Source organism: Herpailurus yagouaroundi, unplaced genomic scaffold (genome assembly GCF_014898765.1).
Source record: "Herpailurus yagouaroundi ecotype Mexico unplaced genomic scaffold, PumYag 159, whole genome shotgun sequence".
Classification (NCBI taxonomy): domain Eukaryota; kingdom Metazoa; phylum Chordata; class Mammalia; order Carnivora; family Felidae; genus Herpailurus; species Herpailurus yagouaroundi.
The window spans coordinates 54,780,359-54,803,469 of record NW_024412400.1 but is presented as its reverse complement, the minus strand read 5'-3'; the positions used below and the strand labels follow the sequence as shown (position 1 = coordinate 54,803,469).

Here is a 23,111-nt window from a genome sequence, read left to right as displayed (position 1 = left end):
TTGTTAGAGGTAAGAATATGATTCTCTTATGAAGACTTGCCCATCACTAGTGGTGCTAATTAGAATTTTACTACTATTAATAAATACTATCTCTGAGAAATTGCTGTTTTAGTAAGCATTTAACATTAAGCATTTAAAATGTCCCTTTTAGATCTCACAGCTCATGGGTTCGAGCCCTGCGTCAGGCTCTGTGCTAACAGCATGGAGCCTGGAGCCTACTTCGGATGCTGTCTCCCTCTCTTTCTGCCCCTTTGCCACTCACACTTTCTTTCAAAAATAAGTATTGAAAAAAAAATTTTTTAATGTCCCTTTTATTGTCATAAATGTAAAATTGGAATTTATTTGCCAGCATACATATTTAGCAAAGGCATGGGTAAGTACCATGATGACTCCTCCTGGAGAGATCAGCAAGTGGAAATGAAAGGAGGTAGAAATAGGAAAGGAATGGGAAAACAGACTTTTGTAGTTACACATTTTAGCATTTGGTTTACCATGTTTATTGGGTCGAACAACTGTTGTACCTACCAGGTATGTTTAAGATGTGATGATCATTTGGGTTGAAAATGCCAGTAAATTGCTTTTCTCTGAACTGTTGTGTAGGTTAGCTTTATATGATGTGATTGATTTGGTTCCTTGCCTACTTTTCCATTTCTGGCTTCTGACATTCTTCAACAGATCCTGTGTGCACCATCTTTTATAATCCTCTCTTTTTGTATATGCTATATTTTCTACCTGGAATGCCTGTCTCTAGATCAGTTTTCATTTATTCTAAATATTCAGCTTATATTTCATCTTCAGTCTTTCTTCGCTTACTTTAAACTTTTTACTGTCAAAAACAGTACATGCATAACACATTTATTAGATGAGTAAAGTCAAGTAATGTGTTTTAAATGGTGTTTGGCACCAAATGTTTGCAAAATGTTAGACTTTATTAAATTATATTTTTCTGTCATAAGAACTGCCACCTTAAAGCCATTGATAATGCTATCTCTGATCCGCCTTTGTATTTCTAGTGCTTGACAAGTAGGTGATTAATAAATATTTGAATGAGTGAATGCTTCCCAGCAGGCTGTAAATAATAATACTGTAGAATCTCATGCTACAAGGGGAGGGGAAGATTATGTATGTTTGTGTATGTATAACTTTTTAAAAATTGTTTTATTGAGATGTAATTTATTTTGCTTAAAACCCATTTTGAGTGTACAGTTCAATGATTTTTAGTAAATTTTCATAGTTTTGCAACCATTACTACAATCCAGGTTATAGAATATATCCCATCACCCCACAAAATATCTCATGCCTGATTAATCATTTAACTTTTTATTTTCTCTTGGTTTTTTTTTTGTGTGTGTGCTATGTTAACATCCCTGGGGTATCAAGATAGGCTGGATAAAATAAAATCACAGCATTATATGCCATATCTTCTGTATAACCAACTTTAGAATTTTTCTTCAGTGAGGTGAGTTGAGCCCTTACTAATTAATCTAAACCCTCATATTTTACTCAAAATTTAAGGTATTAAAATTTCATACAGTATAACATCATCACATCTTAAATTACTAGTTTTTAGAGTTTTTTTTTAAAAAAAAACTATACATTGGTAAAAAGTGACTTAGAAATTAAGTAGGCACTAGTTAGAAATCAAATAGCTATAAATTGGAAAAGGAAGTACTGAACCCTGTTCTCATAAGAGGAAGGTGTTTAATCCCTAGAATTATGATAGTGATGAACACTATCATAACTATTTTTAATTTGTTAAATTAAAAAATTATCTTGTGTTCTGTAAGATTCACTTGTTTGAATTTTTTTTTGACAATTTCTTGTCCCCTTTTGCCTGAATATAGGATTTTGTAACTATATTTATTACAAGCAAAGAAATATAAAAATTCTGGGTTATCTGCCTAAACTATACTCCTTACTCAGCCTTTCTCTGCTTCTCTCCCCATCCCCCTATTGACTGCCTTTGTCCTTTAGATAGCTCTTTGGCCTATAAATAAGTCTTTGGCCAGTTTGTCAGCCTTTTGGAATTCTAATTGACAGCTCACTGTATCAGTGTAAGTCATGTGATACCACAACTATTATATTTGCATGTAGTATATGAAAACTCTTTAAGATAAGACTTAGAAAAATAAGCCTTCTATACCCCTTTCATGGGGCCCCAGAGAAATAAAAGTCCTTTATTTGAGATGGAGTTGTGACTTGTAATTGTCTAAATATCTAATTCCACTTTTAAGACATGGTTTTTTTGCAATAAAAAACGGGTAAATGCTGCCACACTGGTGCATAGGAAGTCTTTCTACTAGTTCATTCGGTCTTCTCTTTACCTTGAAGGTAATAGCTTTTTCTCAAGAGAAGAAAATTCTTTCTTGCTCTCTTGCTGTGTAATAGATTGTCAAATCTCCTATTTTGTAAATAAATTTCTGTCGGTAGTAGTAGCCTAAGGCTTGTGTCACTACTAAAATGTTAAAATTGGTTTGATAAATCCTTTATTAATTGTTCCAAATTATCAGAAACTCCAAATTTAATAAGATGTACTGTAATGGGAAAAATTCTTTGAGTGTAAATAAAATATTTGTGTAATAGTGTATATTTAATATTTTATTTTTTGTGCAATATTTTGCTTTATTGAAAAGAAGTTAAAGCCCATTATAACTTAATTCTGCTTATTTATTAGATGGAATACTTACTAGTTTTTATTAAAACCTCTTTTGACCACAAATATCAGTCCCTCAGAAGTCTATTGTATAATCTGTTAAGTAGTACAGTTTACAGTTTTATTTTCTGTCTGTGAGACATTGGACCTAATTTTTTAGGACCAAATTTTTGTTGTTGTTGTTTACCAAAATTGTTTGTTGCTATTGTATTGTGAGACAGTGCAAAGCCCACGGTCTTCATGATAGTGCTTTTTCTTTAGTATGAGCCATAGGCTCTAAAATTGGCTTGAACTGTATTTGATTTTAAGACTTGAGGAAAACTGTATGGCTTAGTGGTTAATTGGCTTTGTATGAGACTGTCTGAATTCTGATCCTAGCTGTCCCACTATAGCTGTGTGGCCTTGGCCAATTAAGTAATTTAACTTCTCTAGGCCTCAGTTTCCTTATTTATAAAAAGAAAGAAATGTTTTGTGGTTGTGGTTGTTGTTTTTATCTCTTAAGGCTATAATAATTAAAAGATAGTGAATGTTGAAATTCTTATGATAGTACTTGGCCAAGTATTTTTATTCATTTTGCAGCCTTATTTGTATTTTTTTGATCTTGGTATTTTTTTAAGGGCAAAAGATTCAGAAGGACTTTCTGAATGAAAATATAAGATAGAAAAGAAACACATGAGAAGTTCAGTATCATTAATCATCTGGGGAAATGAAACATCTACATATGTATTAAAATGGCTACATGAAAAAGACTGACCATTTCAAATATTGATAAAAATGTGAAGGAAACTCTGCTGTTACTGGGATGGACAGTTATACAACCAGTTTGGAAAACAGTTGGCAGGGATTTTGGTTTTTATTTTTTTATTCAAACATAATCAACATACAGTGTTATATTAGCTTCAGGTGTACAATATAATGATTGAACAATTCTATATACTTTTCAGTGCTCATCCTGATAAGTGTACATTAATCCCCTTAACATGTTTCACCTGTCAGCCACCTCCCTCTGGCAGCCAGCAGTTCTCTGTATTTTCTTTTTTTTGTCTCTTTTTTTTCTTTGTTTCTTAAATTCTGCATATGAATGAAGTCATGGTATTTGTCTTTCTCTGACTGACTGACTTCTCTTAGCTTGTACTCTAGCTCCATCCATGTCCTTGCAAGTGGAAGATTTCATTCTTCTTTATGGCTGAAAAATATTCTGTTGTGTGTGTGTGTGTGTGTGTGTGTATATATATATATATGTATATATATGTGTGTATATATATGTATATACATACGTATATATATGTATGTATGTGTGTATATATATGTATGTATGTGTATATACATACATATATATATACACACCACATTTTCTGTATCCATTCATCCATTGATGGGCATTTGGGCTCCTTCCGAAATTTGGCTATTGTACGTAATGCTGCAGTAAACATAGGGGTGCTTGGATTCTTTTGAATTAGTGTTTTTGTATTTTGGGGGTAAATAGTAGTAGAATTACTGGGTTGTATGGTATTGATATTTTTAGGTTTTTGAGAAGACTCCATACTGTTTTCCACAGTGGTTGCACCAATTTACATTCTCATCAACAGTACACACAGGTCCTCTTTTCTCCACATCTTTGCCAGCACTTATTCTTTCTTGTGGTTTTGATTTTAGCCATTCTGACAGATGTGAAGTGATATTGTGGTTTTAATTTGCATTTCCCTGATGGTTAGTGATGTTGAGCATCTTTTCATGTGTCTGTTGGCCATCTGTATGTCTTTGGGAAAAGGTCCATTCAGATCCTTTGCTCATTTTTTAATTGGATTATTTATTCGTTTTTGGTGTTGAGTTGTAGACTTTTTTTTAATATATTTTGGATATTAACCCCTTATCGGATATGTCATTTGTCAATATCTTCTATTCAGTAGGTTGCCTTTTTGTTTTGTTGATGATTTCCTTTGCTGTGCAAAACCTTTGTATTTTGGTATAGTCCTAGTTTAATTTTGCTTTTGTTTCCTTTGTCTGAGGGGTCGTACCTAGTAAAATGTTTCTATGGTTGATGTCAAAGAAATTACTGCCTGTGTTTTCTTCTAGGGGTTTTATGGTTTTAGGTCTCACATTTAGGTCTTTAACCCATTTTGAGTTTATTTTTGTGGATGGTTTAAGAAAGTGGTCCAGTTTGATTCTTTTGTTATTTTTAAATACATATCTGTATCAAAGCTCAAATGATCATCAAAAACTCACTTAAACAGAGATGGAATAAATTGGTTTGGTCAAAAATTGAGGTAAAGATTTCTGTACATATAAGATTACCCAATACATTTTGAGAAGGAATATTTATTCCTTATGTTATTCCCTATATATGGAATTTATATTCTAGTAGGGAGAGGGTAAAAATTAGTAAAATTATATATAGCATATTAGAATGTGATAAATGATATGGAGAAAAATAAGGCATAGAAGAGGAATAGAGAGTACCCAGTTGGAGAGTTGCTGGATGGTTAGGAAGGGGAAGACCTTACCATGGAGGTGACTTCTGAGAGATTCAAACATGAATGTGGGCACTGCAGATAGTGAAGGAACAGCGTTACAGCCTGAGGAATTCACAGTAGCAGTAATAATAATAGCTAACACATATATTGCTGTGTGACAGGAGCTGTTTAAGCCCTTTACATATATTAACTTATTCAATCTTTATATAGTATCCTATGCCATAGGAATTTTTACTATCCTCACTTTATAGATGAGAAAACTGAGGCATTGAGAGCTAGTAAGTAGTGTGGCTGAAAATTAAACCCTAGCAGTTTGGCCATGGAGTCCATTCTTTGGAGTTGCTGTAGAGTCTATTAGTGAAGGCCTTGAAGAGAGAAAATTTCTAGTGTGTTAGGAGAATAGTTAAGTTAGTGCAGATACAGCAAAGTGAATCAAGAAAATGATAGAACCTGAGGTCTGAAAGGTGGTAATTGAAAAACAGTTAAGGTTAGAGATTTGAGAGGACTTAAGCCATTTTAATGACTGGGCTTTTACTCCAAACTGGACAGCCTTTGATAGTTTTGAAAAGGGAAATCACATCATCTGGCTGACTTTTTATTTATTTATTTTTTATTTTTAAAAATTTTATTTTTTAAATTTACATCCAAGTTAGTTAGCATATAGTGTAACAGTGATTTCAGGAGTAGATTCCTTAGTGCCCCTTACCCATTTAACCCATCCCCCCTCCCACAACCTCTCCAGTAACACTGTTCTCCATATTTAAGAGTCTCTTAGTTTTGTCCCCCTCCCTGTTTTTATATTATTTTTGCTTCCCTTCCCCCGTGTTCGTCTGTTCTGTGTCTCAAAGATCTCATATGAATGAAGTCATATGATATTTGTCTTTCTCTGACTAATTTTGCTTAGCATAATACCCTCTAGTTCCATCCACGTAGTTGCAAATGGCAAGATTTCATTCTTTTTGATTGCCGAGTAATACTCCATTGTATATGTATACCACATCTTTATCCATTCATCTATCAATGGACATTTCGGCTCTTTCCATACTTTTGCTATTGTTGATAGTGCTGCTATAAACATGGGGGTGCATGTGCCTCTTCAAAACAGCATACCTGTATCCCTTGGATAAATACCTAGTAATGCCATTGCTGGGTCGTAGGATAGTTGTATTTTTAATTTTTTTAAAATTGTTTTCCAGGGTGGCTGTACCAGTTTGCATTCCCACCAGCAGTGCAAAAGAGAGATCCTCTTTGTCCACATCCTCACCAACATTTGTTGTTGCCTAAGTTGTTAATGTTAGCCATTCTGATTGGTGTGAGGTGGTATCTCATTGTGGTTTTGATTTGTATTTCCCTGATGATGAGATGTTGAGCATTTTTTCATGTGTCAGTTGGCCATCTGGATATCTTTTTTGGAGAAGTGTCTATTCATGTCTTTTGCCCATTTCTTCACTGGATTATTTGTTTTTTTGGGGTATTGAGTTTGAGAAGTTCCTTATAGATTTTGGATACTGACTCTATCTGATATGTCATTTGCAGATATCTTCCCCCATTCTTTTTGTTGCCTTTTAGTTTTGCTGATTGTTTCCTTCGCTGTGTAGAAGCTTTTTATTTTGATGAGGTCTCAATAGTTGATTTTTGCTTTTGTTTCCCTTGCCTCTGGAGATGTGTTGAGTAAGAAGTTGCTGTGGCCAAGGTCATAAAGGTTTTGCCTGCTTTCTCCCCAAGGATTTTGATGGCTTCCTGTCTTACATTTAGGTCTTTCACCCATTTTGAGTTCATTTTTGCGTGTGGTGTAAGAAAGTGGTCCAGGTTCATTCTTCTGCATGTCGCTGTCCAGTTTTCCCAGCACCACTTGTGGAAGAGACTGTCTGTGTTCCATTGGATATTCTTTCCTGCTTTATCAAAGATTAGTTGGCCATACACTTGTGGGTAAATTTCTGGGTTCTCTATTCTGTTGCATTGATCTGAGTGTCTGTTTTTGTGCCAGTACCATACTGTCTTGATGATTGCAGCTTTGTAATACAATTTGAAGTCCGTGATCTGGCTGACTTTTTAGAAAGGGGTCCTTTTACTGGGTCCTTCCTCCCTTGGAGTCTATAAGTAGAATTCAGGAAGGCCTAGAAACTTAGAAAAAATTACATCTTTATTTTTCACTAACTTCTAACTTCTAACAGTGTTTCCTTCATTTAATAATGTAGCCAGTAAACTGCAGCAGTTATTAAAGTTACCTGTAATTTTTTGTCACCACCAGTAAAACATTTTTGCAGAATATCTTTATTATCATCACTTTGAAATTATACTCGTTGTTGGACTCACTGCTAGAACCTGTTTAATGTAATAACGAAGTACATATATTACAGTTTTTTCATGCTTAAATATTTTGGACAACTGTATGTCAATATACTTGCTTTTCTTTGTAACCTTATGTATTTCTTATCTGTATTTAAAAACACCGTGTGGAAGGTGTTCATTGATTTCACCAGCTGTCAAAGGAGACTGTGGCATTCAAGAATTAAGATTCCCTGTGAGGATTGCTTTGGTTGTTTTGATAAGAATGAACTGGGGGAGAAGGCAAGCAAGAGCAGAAAGAGGGATACAAGTTGAGGCTTTTGCAATAATCTAGGTGAAGGATAATGGAGAGTTGGACCAGAGTAGTGGCAGAGAAGATAGTGATATGTAGTTGGGTTTTGGATAAGTTTTGAAGGTTGAACCAGAGGATTTGTTAGCAGATTGAATGTGTAACATGAGAGAAGAAGAAGAATCCAGGATTGCTCTAAAGTTTTTGTCCAGTGCTCGCTTCGGCAGCACATATACTAAAGTTTTTGTCTGTGCATCTGGAAGAATAGAGTTGACATTTACTGAAATCTCTTTGAAATTATCAGCAGATCTATAATACTGGATATGTCATAAATTTTTTAAACAGTAACATAAGGCTTATAAAAAGGTACAAAGAATAAAAGAATTCATGGTCTCACCCCCTATATGAACCATGTGAGATCAGATAGAGTTATGTATGTTTGTTAAAAATCAAAAGTTTGGCTTTGGATATAAGTTTGAGATCTTTATTAGACATCTGAGTATTTGTGATTTTGCTATTTCTACTTGGTATGCCCTGACCTATGCAGTCACTAGAAAGAATGAGGGGAACTTATACAAAAAGAACATAAACTTCTGTTGTTCATCTGAAGGTTTGAATGTTTTACAGTGAACATGTATCCATGTGTTAGGTAAGTTTAAAATGAGAAAAATTCATATTAAAAGAATAAGAAAATAGTTACAGTATGTGATAAAAAATTATGTGGTCATTAGAAATAACGAAAAAGAGAGGTGCCTGGGTGACTCAGTTGGGTAAGCTTCCTACTTTTGATTTGGACTCACTCAGGTCATGGTCTCAGAGTTGTGAGATCCAAAATCCAGCTCCACTTCAGGCTTGGTGCTGGGTGTGGAACCTGCTTAAGAGTCTCTGCTTGCCCCTCCCCTGTGCAAGTGAATGCATGTGTTTGTGCACTCTCTCTCTCTCAAATAATAATAATAATAATAATAATAATAATAATAATAATAATAGAAGATATTTGTATATACCACCATGGAAGGGCTCTAAACTCTATAAATTAAGTAAACAAAAATAAGGTGAAGACAAAATAAATCGATAAGTGTGTCAGAATCACAGTAAATCTAACACTAGTCACCTTTAGAGAAAGACCTGGATTGACAGGTAGATGCCCCCCACCCCTCCTTTTAAGCAGTTGAGTTTACTAACCTTGTACATGTATTACTTAAGTGTTGTGGTTCATATGGGAGGCGAGCTTATGGGTTCTATTATTCTTTGTATCTTTGTATTTTTATAAATGCTACAGTTTTAAAATTTTATATTTAATATAGAAAATCATATATATATACTATGATCTTTATTATGAGTAAAATGTGACTATGTACATATATGACTAGAAGAAAAGATTATGGGATGTACATTAAAATGTTACTAGTGGTTTTCTCTGGGTGATGGAAATTGGGGTGTTTTTAAAAACATATTTTTCTTTAATTTCTTGTAGACTATGAGAAGACAACGAAATGAAGTTGTAGTTGAATTAAGGAAGGTGAGTCTGATTAATATTGGGTACTTTCAAGCATAATTCTAACAACATTATAGCATATATGGAAGGTACTAAATGTATATTAATCTCAAGTGCCTAGCATTTCTTTTTCTTTTGAAAACTGAAGGATTTTGACTAAACTTAGGCTATTGAAGTTGGCAAGATACAACTTGTCCACTATCCAGAAATAGAGATAAATGAATTCTTATGTGGTGTTTTTCTTCTGTAATTTTTGATAATTTATATGAAGTGTAAGTCATAACTATACAGTTTTACTGAATAATTCTGCTATTTACAGGTGTAAATATGCCCTGAAAAGAACTTATTTTACTTACAAATTTCATCAACTTTTCAAGTATTAAAATAAGTTATGTCTGTAAAAAAAGAAAAATGGGTTATAGTTGGAAATATATATCTTTAAATTTGTCCCACACATTTTAAGTGAAATTTAAGTGGCCCTTGATTTTTGTGAGGAATTGTTGATTTCTGTCTGATTTTGAACTGCCCACCTTTTGCTTTGACTTTGTTTTTAGGTGATAAAGAGAAGCTCCCAGATGATGTATAAAATGGTTTAGTACTTTTAAATAAATATGTATGTTTGGTTCTGGCTTAAACTGTACACTATCTTTTTTAATCAGAATTTTTTGTTTTTCAGTTTGTTTTTATATAGTTCACGGTTCATTAAAAATGTAGTATTTGGGGTTTGGGTCTCAAATTAGTGTTGCTTAAGTGTTTGATTCACAATTTGGTTTAATTTTTCATTTGCGTTTTACTTTTAAAAGGCACTTCCTGTTTCATTTTGTAGGACAGGATTGCATAACCTTTGTATGAAACTATCTTTTTATTTAACTAAAGTTCTTTTTCTGATTTTTTTGTTTTTTAAGAATAAAAGAGATGAACATCTCTTAAAGAGAAGGAATGTACCACATGAAGATATCTGTGAAGATTCTGATATAGATGGCGATTATAGAGTGGTAAGTTATCATTATTCTGGTAACATAAAACTACGAATGAAAGATTTTACATAAATAATTTTAAGGTGACTTTTTAACTTTGTTTTCTCTGTAATTTTTTTACAGCAAAATACCTCTCTAGAAGCTATTGTTCAAGTAAGTTGAGTGTTTTCCCGAGTCTTCATTTGTATTTCTAATTACTGTGTATCTATATCAAAAATTGTTTTAATTTTTTATAGAATGCTTCAAGTGATAACCAAGGAATTCAGTTAAGTGCAGTTCAAGCTGCTAGGTAAGTTAAATTTTGAGGACATATTTAAATTTCATAACTTACACAGGAGTTCTGTTTGACTTTTCACTATGTAATACTACTGTGACTCAAGTTTGATGACAAACAATAAAGAACAGTCCATAGACTAACTAAATTTACTTAAAAATTTTTTTTCTGGTTTAGTGTATTGATAGCAGTTTTTTCTAAACTCAGATAAAGTTTCAAGTTGCAGAATACATAGATGCTAGGAAAGAGTTGATTTGACAGGTTATTGCTAGCAACTAATAGAAAAGCATTATTTGGGGCGCCTGGGTGGCGCAGTCGGTTAAGCGTCCGACTTCAGCCAGGTCACGATCTCGCGGTCCGTGGTTCGAGCCCCGCGTCGGGCTCTGGGCTGATGGCTCAGAGCCTGGAGCCTGTTTCCGATTCTGTGTCTCCCTCTCTCTCTGCCCCTCCCCCGTTCATGCTCTGTCTCTCTCTGTCCCAAAAATAAATAAACGTTGAAAAAGAAAAAAAAAGAAAAGAAAAAAGCATTATTTATTTATTTTAATTCTTTTATATGTTTTTATTTATTTTTGAGAGAGCACAAGTTGGGGAGGGGCAGAGAGAGAGGGAGACACAGAATATGAAACAGGCTCCAGGTTCTCAGCTGTCAGCATAGAGCCTGACGTGGGGCTCGAACTCATGAACCCGTGAGATCATGACCTGAGCCGAAGTTGAATGCTTAACCAACTGAGCCACACAGGCACCCCAAAAAACGTTATTTATAAAACTTCACTTTTTATTAATAGGTTTAATTTTATAAAAAGGTTTTTCATCTCCTGCCCAGGTAGCTAATTCTTTTCACAGTCCTTATTTTAATCAAACAATAAATTGAGTTATAAGCGTACTATAGCAGTGTACAGGCAAGTGACATTAAGATTGAGGGCTACAATTTGCAACTAGGTGGATGGAACTAGAGGGTGTTATGCTAAGTGAAATTAGTCAGAGAAAGACAAATATCCTATGACTTCACTCATATGAGGACTTTAAGATACAAAACAGATGAACAAGGGAAGGGAAGCAAAAAATATAAAAACAGGGAGGGGGATAAAACATAAGAGACTCTTAAATATGGAGAATAAACAGAGGGTTACTGGAGAGGTTGTGGGGGGGGGATGGGCTAAATGGGTAAGGGGCATTAAGAAATCTGCTGAAATCATTGTTGCACTATATGCTAACTAACTTGGATGTAAAGTTTTTAAAAATAAAAGATAAAAGATTGAGGGCTACAGAGTTTCCCAGTGGATTTCCAGGTAGGAATATTATGTTATTTTGTGTATTTCTGCTGTGAAATCTGTGGTCTAGAGGTTTATGCTCCTATGTTTTAAGAGGGGAACCAGAAAAACTTGTTTCTGAGACCTTTGTATTAATGAATAGGTTATTAGTTTTCCTACTTTTGTGTATTTTAAAAACCCTAGAACAGGTAGGAAAATTATAGAATTAACACTATTGCCCACTACAGGTAAAAGAACTTCGTAGAGAGGACTTGGTTATGTAGGAAGAAAATCATAGGAGTATTCACATCTCAAAATGGCAAATTATGTTTATAGATAGAATGATTATGAAATTTGAGGGGTACCTGGGTGGCTCATTCGGTTGAGTGTCTGACTCTTGATTTGGTTCAGGTCATGATCTCATGATTCATGAGTTCAAGCCCCGTGTCGGGCTCCCGTGCAGAGCCTGCTTGGAATTCTCATTCTGTGTCACTGTCTCTGTCTCTTCCTCCCTGCCCCCCCTCCCCAAAGTAAATAAATGAACTGGAAAAAATTGATACATTATGCTCACCATTTTTCATTGTTGATTATTTGATAGTTTTGGAGCAACTCTTCTCAATAGGAGTTCTACAAAATAATTAAAGCCCTAAGGCCCCTAAAGCAGATATTTTCAAATTCGGGTCTTTGTTTTTTTGTGTTTTTTGTTTGTTTGTTTAATGTTTATTTATTTTGAGAGTGAAAGGGTACACCTGTGTGTGTGTGCGTGCAAGCAGGAGAGAGGAAGAGAATCCCAAGCACGTTCCACGTTGACAGCCCCAATGGGGGCTCGATCCCAAGAACCATGAGATCATAATCTGATCTGAAATCAAGAGTTGAGCACTTAACCAACTGAGCCACCCAGGCATCCCTCAAATGATGGTCTTTGACTCTCTAGGAGATACTGAGACAACTTCGGGGAGTATACAAAATCAAACTCATTTATCAAAAATACTAAGACTTTATTTGCCTTTTTTAAATATGCTAACAATTTACAGTGATGTTGTAAAAGCACCTGTGGTAAAACTTGATGGTACCTTAGCACAGATCAAGACAGTAGCATCAAACTGATCTCATATTTTGTAGATACTGTATGCAACATTATGCACTCAGAAAAAAAGGACATTTCTGAATATTTAAGAACGTCCTCAGTGAAGTAAAATGAAGTAAAGTAAATGAAGTAAAATTCTTTTATTAAATCTAGAACCTCGATTAAGAAAGACTGGGTTATTTTCTACTTTGTGTTAAGAATTGTGCCATGTTGTGGAAAATACTGTGAAAAGCATTTAGTATAATTCTTGCTATGTAAAAAGTTTAGAACCTAATTGAGAAGGCAGCGAAGTGTATTAAAAATAGCGATACTTAATAGCAAATGTAAGCATATGCTGTGTAAATGTTCTTGGAATTCAGAGAGGGTACTGTGAAAGCATACAACTTGAAATGGACTTTGAATAGGTAAGCGTTTGAATAGATGGAAAAGAGGGCATTCCAAGTGTAGGGACTAGGATGTGAAGGGCCTGGAAATGAGATTGAAATGGTGGGACAGACAACTGATCTATTTTTGAATTACAGAGAATGAGATTAGTTAGGTAAAATGGAGCCCACTTGTGGAATGGTTTAGGCTAGGGCAAAGAGTTTTCATTTATTGGGTAGTAAATAAGTAGCCATCACTTGGTTTATATAGAGGAATCATCTGATTAGCTTTTATAAAATTGCTGTGCAGGGTATTCAAATGAGTGAGGATTTGTGTCATCCCTATGTCAAATATGAATTTGAATTTAATTATATGTCATTAAATTTCACAAGGGTATGTGTGTCTCTTATAGGAAGCTTTTGTCCAGTGATCGAAATCCACCAATCGATGACTTAATAAAATCTGGAATATTGCCTATTTTAGTCCATTGTCTTGAAAGAGATGACAAGTAAGTACATTATTTTAAGAACTAATTTAGAATCTATCTTTTGCAGAAAACAAGATTTTCTAGTAGTTAGTTTGATCTTTAAAGAAAAGGGCTATAAGATGGAACTGAAAAAGCCAAAGGGAAAAACAGTGCAAGGTGTGTTTACACCAAGAGGTGAACATAAAGGCTAAAGAGGAACTTGAGAATGATACATTTAACTTTTAAGCTTTGAGAATTGACAAGTAGTAGCTTGGCCGGTAAGTACTTAAGAAAACTGTTGGGTAGTAATATATAGGTATCTTAATAAAGAGTTTTTACTAAAAATACGGACACCCAAGGAAATTGGATGCTTTTTATACTGAAGAGATACTGTAAATAGTCATTGGAAGTTTAAACAAAAAAAAAAAAGGCTAGATGTATAGGTACCTTTTGAAACAAAATATTTAATACTTTAAAAATGCTCGAGGAGAGGAATGGTTGGCAGATAGTGTATTTGGGCCAATGTAAAAATCCCTACTGTTTCATTAAAATTATTTGTTTTTTTGTAGTCCTTCTTTACAGTTTGAAGCTGCATGGGCTCTGACAAACATTGCATCTGGAACCTCTGAACAAACTCAAGCAGTAGTTCAGTCCAGTAAGTTGGTGATTGACGGATAAAATTATGGTTTCTAACAAAGAAGTTAGTAAAAAAAAATAGTGATTCTGTTAAAAGAATATATTATAAAATAATGTCTATCCAATAACGGAGTAGTTGAAATAGGCCAACTTAAGTATATTACTTTGATCATGTTGTTCCAATGACTGACATTTTCTATTTCCAAAAATTCATTTGATGCTAAATCTGACATTTCCTTAGTAGCGATTATATTGTTGTAGTTTCACTTTATTTATAGGACCTCATACAAATACGAGTGTTTTTTCCCATTGCCTTACTACCTCTTGGCCTCTCTTAATGAGATTTTCATCATGCGATTTAGAATCTTTTATAAAGTAGTCCTGTTGAAAAATAGCTTGAAATTTGTTCATTGCAATTTTAATAGGATTGTTTTTCTTTTATGTTCCAAAAGTTGTAAGTGGAAGATTATTGGAAGTGATAACCTGAGTATTGTTTTCATTAATACTATTTAATTCTCTTATCAAACAAAGAAATTAATAATTTTAAAGAAGGTACTTCTAAAATGCTTCTCAGGTGTGTAAGCAGGATGCTTGTCTAACTAAGCCTCTTAAAATCTTAAGCTCTAATTTCTACATGATTTTAAAGGGGAACAGAGGTTTTACCCAAGTAAACATTTTATTTTGTAGACATTTCTGTTCCTATATTACATAGAATATTAATACTACCTTAAATCATGATAAAATTGGCTTAATTTGAGGTTTAAATGGGTTTTGGTTTTTATGTTTGGTTTTATTTTGTATAATTGACTAGTAAATTTTATTATCTCAAGATAATCTTTTAGTCGCTCATTTTGCTTCCTAAGTCCTTTTTCAAGATTAGAAGGAGGCTTAGAATTGGTTTTAACACTGTCAGTCTGTCTTATTTTACCAAATAGAATAGATGAATGAATGATTTTTTATGAGTAAAACATGACCTACATGTACTTAAATAGCATTTTTCAAAGTAAAGTAATATCAGAAGAAAGAAAAAATGGAAGAATCATGTGTTCAATGCAGTATTACTCTGTTTAGATACAGATTTTTCTCTGTTTCCCATCCTTGTTCTAAAGCAACAGAACCACTTTTTGATTCAGAAGGGCTATGTGGTACAGGAGTCACTGGCCTGTCTAAAGACACATGTGAAGTTTGTTTTTAATTGAGGTGTAATTGACATAAATAACATTAAATTAGTTTCAGGTGTACAACATAATGACTCAAAATGTATGTATATACACCAAGGGGTGCCTGGGTGGCTCAGTGTTTCAGTGTCCGAACTTGGGCTCATGTCATGATCTTAAGGTTTATGAGTTCAAGCCCCACATTAGCCTCTGCACTTACAGTGCAGAACCTGCTTAAGGGTTCTCTCTCTCCCTCTCTTTTTGCCCAATCCTGTCACACTTGCTGTCTTGCTCTCAAAAAAAAATGTATACATCAAGAAGTGATCACAGTAACTCTAGTTTCCCCATCTTCATATCAAATTACATAATATGCATTACAGTATTATTGACTACAGTTACCATGTTGTACATTTCATTTCATTCCTGTGACTTGTTTTATGACCAGAAGTTTGTAACTCTTGGCCCCCTTCTCCTATTTCACCCACCCCCAAAAAACCCTCCCCTCTCTCAACCACCAATCTGTTCTCTGCATCTATGAGTTTTATTTTGTTCATTTGTTTTTTAGATTCCACATGTGAGTGAAATCATACATGGTCTTTCAGACCTGTTTCACTTAGTACCTCAAGATCCATTGACATCATAATGGACAAGGATTTATTTATTTATTTTCTTTTTTTAATGGCTGAGTGGTATTCCATTGTGTGTGTGTCTGTGTCTATGTGTACGCATGTGTGTGTATACATATGTACATGTACACACATCTTGTAATCCATCCATCCATCATTTGACACTTTGTTTCCATATCTTGGCTACTGTGAATAATGCTGTAATGAACATAGGGGTGCATATATCTTCAAAGGTTCCAAGCGATTTCACCGTAAGTATCTTTGCTGAAAACACTTCCCCCACAAACGCATTGGCTGTAAAGCAGTTTTGCCATAAAAGGTATCAGAATAACTGGTTTACAGTTTGATTTGATAGTGTGTTTGTTTCATCAAATAATTGACAGTTTGCTTTCATTTCTCCATTGACACAGTACTCCCATTTTTATATTAATCTTAGCTAACCCTCATAATAGTGTATACAGTGGCACAGAGTTTTGAACCCACATTTCTCCTAGAACTTTGAAACATCTATCAACAGACGTGTGACAGCATGCTGAGAACAGAGAACAAGGTAGAAGACTTTCACAGTGCCATACAAAACTGTTACAAATATGCATGCATCCTTGTATTTAGAAACTTAATACCTCCCTTAAGGAAAAAATTTTAGTGAAAAAATGAGAAAAGGTGATGCCAAATGAAGAGATGAATCAATAAGGAAAAAAATGTATATTATGAAAGAAAGACTTTGAGGACAAGTGCTTACTCTGCAAAATAAAATCAGTTATTTGCATAGAATTACATGAATCTACACACATTTTAAATGTATTCAAATGTTGTATTTTGCAATAAAGTCTTTTTAATTAATGCATTTTTCATTTTGCATTATGTCCTTTTATTTATTTATTTATTTTTAATTTTTTTTTTTTTTTAACGTTTATTTATTTTTGAGACAGAGAGAGACAGAGCATGAACAGGTGAGGGTGAGAGAGAGAGGGAGACACAGAATCCGAAACAGGCTCCAGGCTCCAGGCTCTGAGCTGTCAGCACAGAGCCCGACGCGGGGCTTGAACCCACGAACCGCGAGATCATGACCTGAGCTGAAGTCGGATGCTTAACCAACTGAGCCACCTAGGCGCCCCTCATTATGTCCTTTTAACTGAATGCCCCTCTTTTATGGCATAATTGCCTTATGGCCAATTAGTTATAGGGTGAAAGTGTTTGTGGCAAAGATACTTGTGGTGAAAATACTGGGTACTCTTCTTAAATTTGTTTTCATTTTGCTCAGATAAATACCCAGAAGTGGAATTACTGGATCATGTGTTTTTAGTTTCTTCATTAGCCTATACACTGTTTTCCATAGTGGCTGCACCAATTTACATGCCCACCAGCAGTGCACCAGGGCTCTCTTTTCTCAGCATCCTGTCCAACACTTGTTATTGCTTGTCTTTTTGATTAGCTGTTCTGACCAGTGTGAGGTGATACCTCCTTATGGTTTTGATTTGCTTTTCCCTGATGGTTCGTGATGTTGAGCATCTTTTCATGTCTGTGGGCCATGTATATGCCTTCCTTAGCAAGATGTCTATTCAGGTTCTATTCCCATTTTGTAATCAAATTTTGGGGGAGGGGGTTGGTATTCTTTATATATTTTGGATGTTAACCACTTACCAGATACATGATTTGCAAATATACTCTCATTCAGGAGGTTGCCTTTTTATTTTGTTGATAGTCTCCTCGGCTGTACAGAAGCTTTTAGTTTGATGTAGTTGCATTTACTTTTGCTTTTGTTGCTAATTGCATGTGAAGTCAGGTTCAAAAAAAATACTGTCAAGAATGATGTCAAGAAGCTTACCACCAGTGTTTTCTAGTAGAAATTTTTACAGTTTCTGGTCTTATATTCAAGTCTTTAATTCATTTGAGTTCATTTTTGTATATGGTATAACATTCTGGTTTAGTTTCATTCTTAATGCATTTGGCTATCCAGTTATCTCAACGCCGTTTATTGAAGAAACTGTCCTTTCCCCAATGTCTTTTCTTGCCTCCTTTGCTGTAAATTAGTTGATTATATGTACATGGGTTTATTTCTTTTCTGTTGATCTACATCCCTGTTTTTATGCCAACATAGGTACCATACTGTTTTGATTAATGTAGCTTTGTAATATAGTTTGAATCAAGGAGCGTGAGGCCTCCAGTTTGATTCTTCTTTCTCAAGATTGCTTTGGCCATTCAGAATCTTTTGTGATTCCATACAAATTTAGGATTGTTCGTTCTATTTTTGTGAAAACTGCCATTGGGATTTTGATAGGAGCATGGAATATTGTTCCATTTATTTGTTTTTATTTGTTTCATCTGTTTCTTTCATCAGTGTCTTGTAGTTTTTTGCATAGGTCTTTCATCTCCTTGGTTAAATTTATTCCTAGGTATTTTCCTCTTTTTGGTGAAATTGTAAATGGAGTTGTTTTCTTAATTTTTCTAATAGTTTGTAGCGTATAAATATGCTACAGATTTTTCTATATTGACTCTGCATCCTGCAACTTTACCAAATTCATTTATTCTAGTAGTATTTTTTATGGAGTCTTTATGGTTTCCTATATGTATCATTATGTCATCTGCAAATAATGGCAGTTTTCCTTCCTTCCAGTTTGGATGCATTTTCTTTCTTTTTCTATTTGCTCTGACTAGAACTTTGAATACTGTTTTGAATAAAATTGGTGAGAGCAGACATCTTTGTCTTAGTCCTGATCTTAGAGGAAAAGTTTTTAGCTTTTCACCTTTGAGTATGATACTAACTATGGGCTTATCATATGAGACCTTTATTATGTTGGGGTACATTTCCTCTGTACCCACTTTGTTGAGAATTTTTATCATAAATGGATGTTGAATTTTGTCAAATGCTTTTTCTACATCTGTTGAAATGATCATATGATTTTTATCCTTCATTTTGTTAATGTGGTATATCATAATTGACTTGCAGATGTTAAACCATCCTTGCATCCCTGAAATTTAACGATTTTTTAAATGTATTGTTGAATTTGGTTTGCTAGGACTTCATTCAGGGTGTTTGCATCTGTATTCATCAAAAATTTTGGCCTATAATACTCTTTATTTGTGATGTCCTTGTCTGAATTTGGTATCAGAGTAATGCTGGCCTCAACTGATTGGAAGGGTTCCCTGCTCTTCACTTTCTAGGAAGAGTTTGAGAAGGATAGGTGTTAAATCTTTGAATGGTAGAATTCAACAGTGAAGCTGTCTGGTGCTGGACTTTTTATTGAGAGATTTTTGATTACTGATTCAATTGCGCTTCTAGCAATTGGTCTATTTAGATTTTCCATTTCTGTCTTGGAAGATGGTAAATGTATAGGAATTTATTCATTTCTTTTAGGTTGTCCAGTTTATTGGCATGTAATTGTTTATAGAAGTCTCTTATGATCTTTTAATTTTCCTTGATAACAGTTGTAACTTCCCAACTTTAATTTATGATTTTATTTATTTGGACCCTCTTTTTTTCCTTAGTCTAGCTAAAGGTTCACCAGTTTTTGTTTATCTTCTCAGAAAATCAGCTCTTAGTTTCATTGATCTTTTCTATTATCTGTTTAGTCTGTATTTCATTTATTTCTGCTCTGATCTTTATTATTTCCGTTTTTCTACTAACTTTGAGCCTTGTTCCTCTTTTCCTAGTTCTTTTAGTAAAGGTAGATTATTTGAGATTTTTCTTGTTTCTTGAGGTAGTCCTTCTGTATCACTGTGAGCTTCAGGTTTAGAACTGCTCTTGTTGCATCCCATAAACTTAAGCATGTTGTACTTTCATTTTCGTTTGTCTCAAGATATTTTTAAATTTTTCCTTTGATTTCTTCCATGACCCATTGATTGTTCAGTAGCATGTTGTTTAATCACCACATATTTATAATTTTTCCAGTTTTGTGATTTTTATTTTCATACCACTGTGTTCTAAAAAGATGTTTGATGTGTTTTTGGTCCTAAATTTCATGAGGTTTCTTTTGTGGCTTAACATGTGATCTGTCCTGGAGAATGTTCCATGTGCACTTGAAAAGAATGTGTGTTCTATAACTTTTGAATGGAGTGTTTGTGTATATATATGTGAAGTCATTCTGGTCTAATGTGTTGTTTAATGCTAATGTTTTCTTACGGATTTTCTATCTGAATGGTCTATCCAGTGATGTAAGTGGGGTATGAAAGCCTCCCCACTATTTATTGCTGTCAGTTCCTCCCTTTACATCTGTCAATATTTGCTTTATATATTTAGGTGCTCCTATATTGGATTCATAAAGACTTACAAACATTGTATTTTCTTGCTTGATTGACCCTGTTAGCATCATGTAATGCCCTTCTTTGTCTTTTATTGCAGTCTTTGTTTTGAAGTCTATTTTGTCTGATACACATAGCTGATACACATGGGATAGCTACCCCATGTTTCTTTTGGTTTCCATTTGCATGAAACCCTTTTATTCTATCCCTTAACTTTTAGTCTGTGTGTATCCTTACATTTGAGGTGAGTCTCTAGTAGGCAACATATGGATGAGAGTTATTTCCTATCCATTCAGACATTCAGTGTCTTTTTATTTTTAATGTTTATTTCTTTTTTGAGAGGTGGGGAGAGAGAGAGAGCATGCATGCACGTGAACAGGGGAGGGTCAGAGAGAGAGGGAACAGAGGATCCGAAGTGGGCTCTGCGCTGACAGCAGAGAGCCCAGTGTGGGGCTGGAACCCACAAACTCTGAGATCATGACTTGAGCTGAAAGCAGACGCTTAACCAGCTGAGCCACCCAGGCGCCCCAGACATTCTGTGTCTGTTGATTGGAGAATTTAATCCACTTACATTTAAAATAATTATAGATAAGTATGTGTACTTACTGACATTTTGTTAATTGTTTTCTGGCTGTTTTGTTGTTCTCTGTTCCTTTCTTCTCTTGCTCTCGTCCCTTGTGGTTTGATGCCTTTTCTTGAATGTTATGTTTAAATTCCATTCTCATTATCTTTTGTGTATCTACTACCGGTTTCTGCTTTGCAGTTACCATAGGGCTTACATATATAGCTTTTACATATACCAGAGTATTTTAAGTTGATAGCAGGTTAAGTTTGAACACATTCCAAAACTCCATTTTTACCCCCTGCCTCACATTTTATATCTTGTTATTTTGTATGTCCCTTTAACTGATGGGTGTAATTACAGTTATTTTTACTACTTTTATTTTTTAATCTTCATGCTAGCTTTGGAAGTAATTAGTCTACTACCTTTACCATATATTTCCTTTGTCTACTGATTATTTTTCCTCTCATATTTTTTCTTGTTACAAGTTAATGTCCTATCCTTTCAGCTTAAAGACGTCTCTTCAACATTTCTTGTAAGGCTGGTTTAGTAGTAGTGAATTCCTTAGTTTTTGCTTGTCTGGAAAACTGTTTGTCTCCTTCAATTAATAATAACTTTACTGGGTAGAGTATTCTTGGTTGGGAATTTTTTCCTTTCAGCACTTTGAATATATCATGCCTCTGTCCTGTAAACCATATCCTGAAAAATCTACTGATAACCTTATGGGGCTTGTCATATACGCATTAAGTTTTTCTGTTGTTTCCTTAATTTACTCTTTTTATCTTTAACTCTTGACATTTTAATTATAATGTGTCTTGGTGTGGCTTTTTCTGAGTTCATTTTATTTGGAACTTTTTGGGCTTCCCTGATCTGGATACTGTTTGCTTCTCCAAGTTAGGAAAGTTTTTAGTCATTATTTCTTCAGATTAATTTTCTGTACCTTTCTTTCTCACTTCTCCTGAGAGCCCATTATGGGAATGTGTTCCACTTGATGTTATCCTGTAGGTCCCTTAGCTGTCTTCACTTTTTAAAATTTCTTTTTTCTCTTGCTGCTCTGTTGGGGTGCATTCCATTGCCCTGTCTTCCAGATCATTGATCCTTTCTTCTGCTTTATCTTAACCTGCTGTTGAATGCCTCTCTTGTATCTTTCACTTCAGTTATTGTGTTCAGCTCTCTGACTTTTGTTTGGTACTTCCTCGTATTTTCTGTTTTGTTGAAATTTATTCTATATTCATCCATTCTTCTCTCAAGATTGGGGAGCATCTTTATGACCATGTTTTTGAACTCGTTATCAGGTAAATTATCTTCATTTCAGTAAAGCTTTTTTTCTGGGGTTTTATTTGGCTCTGTTCTTCAGTTTACTTACTTGACTTGACTTTCTGTGTTTGTTTTTTATGTATTAGGTGAAATGGCTCTCTCTCCCAGTCTTGAAGGAATGGTCACAGGAAGACAATGTTTTAGGCAGCAATCTGTGCTATGCTGTGGAGGTGGAGCCTGTCAAAAGTAGTCTCAGATTGTCATTTCCATGGAACCCCAAAATTTAAGACACCCCCCACCCCACCCCAGTGACCAGTACCAGGCATTCAGGGAGTATCCCCTATGTGGACTTTGTGCTCCTGCCAGCTTTGGCAGGTCCACAGGGGAGTGCTAGGCCAGGATGAGCCATCCCACTGGGTTTGGTGGGGTGTGGCTACAACAGTGCTCAGGGCTGGGGTGAAGGGCTGGTGCAAGTTTTGCTAGCAAGGTAGTATGTATAAAAAATGGCACCTGCCAGCACTTCCATCCTTGGAGAAAGTTCCATACGACCCTCATCCCTTAGGCTTTAAGCTTAGCCAATGAACCTCCTTTACATATGCTCTAGGTACTTTTCTACCTACTGCTTTTGTGCTGGGTCCTGGGGCAAGTGAATCTTTTAACAGATTCTTTTAAGAGTGTACCCTTGGTTTCCTACAGCCCTTTGGGTCTCTTGGACATAAGCTCTGTTGGTTTTTAAAGCCAGATGATTCGGGGGTTTGTCTCTGGTGTCGGTCCCAAGGGTTTGGGTGCCTGATTTGGGGCTCTAACCCCTCCTCAGGGATATGTTCCATATTTATGAGATCCATCCCACTTGTGAATCCCTCCTATTGCAGTGGTGGGCAGGAGTCGGGGGGGGGGGCGCATGGCTTTGTAAGGAGGGAAGTCTCTGACTCTCTTATCTGTCTCAGTGTGATCTTTTTATCTTTTGATACAGAGGACCTGTTCAGCTAGTTCTGTAGAGAGCATTGTTGTATA

At 34.9% G+C, this 23,111-nt stretch overlaps 1 protein-coding gene across 3 annotated transcripts in view; it reads left to right on the top strand.

The window, feature by feature from the left end:
* KPNA4 (karyopherin subunit alpha 4) overlaps positions 1 to 23,111 on the top strand; it is a 68,636-nt gene that overhangs the window by 16,648 nt on the left and 28,877 nt on the right. For all 3 annotated transcript variants that reach the window (XM_040480635.1, XM_040480636.1, XM_040480637.1), the window contains 6 exons: positions 9,180 to 9,224; positions 10,106 to 10,195; positions 10,301 to 10,330; positions 10,414 to 10,466; positions 13,564 to 13,659; positions 14,187 to 14,272. In XM_040480635.1, coding sequence (XP_040336569.1) covers positions 9,180 to 9,224; positions 10,106 to 10,195; positions 10,301 to 10,330; positions 10,414 to 10,466; positions 13,564 to 13,659; positions 14,187 to 14,272 — 400 coding nt within the window. The remainder of the gene's footprint in view (positions 1 to 9,179; positions 9,225 to 10,105; positions 10,196 to 10,300; positions 10,331 to 10,413; positions 10,467 to 13,563; positions 13,660 to 14,186; positions 14,273 to 23,111) is intronic.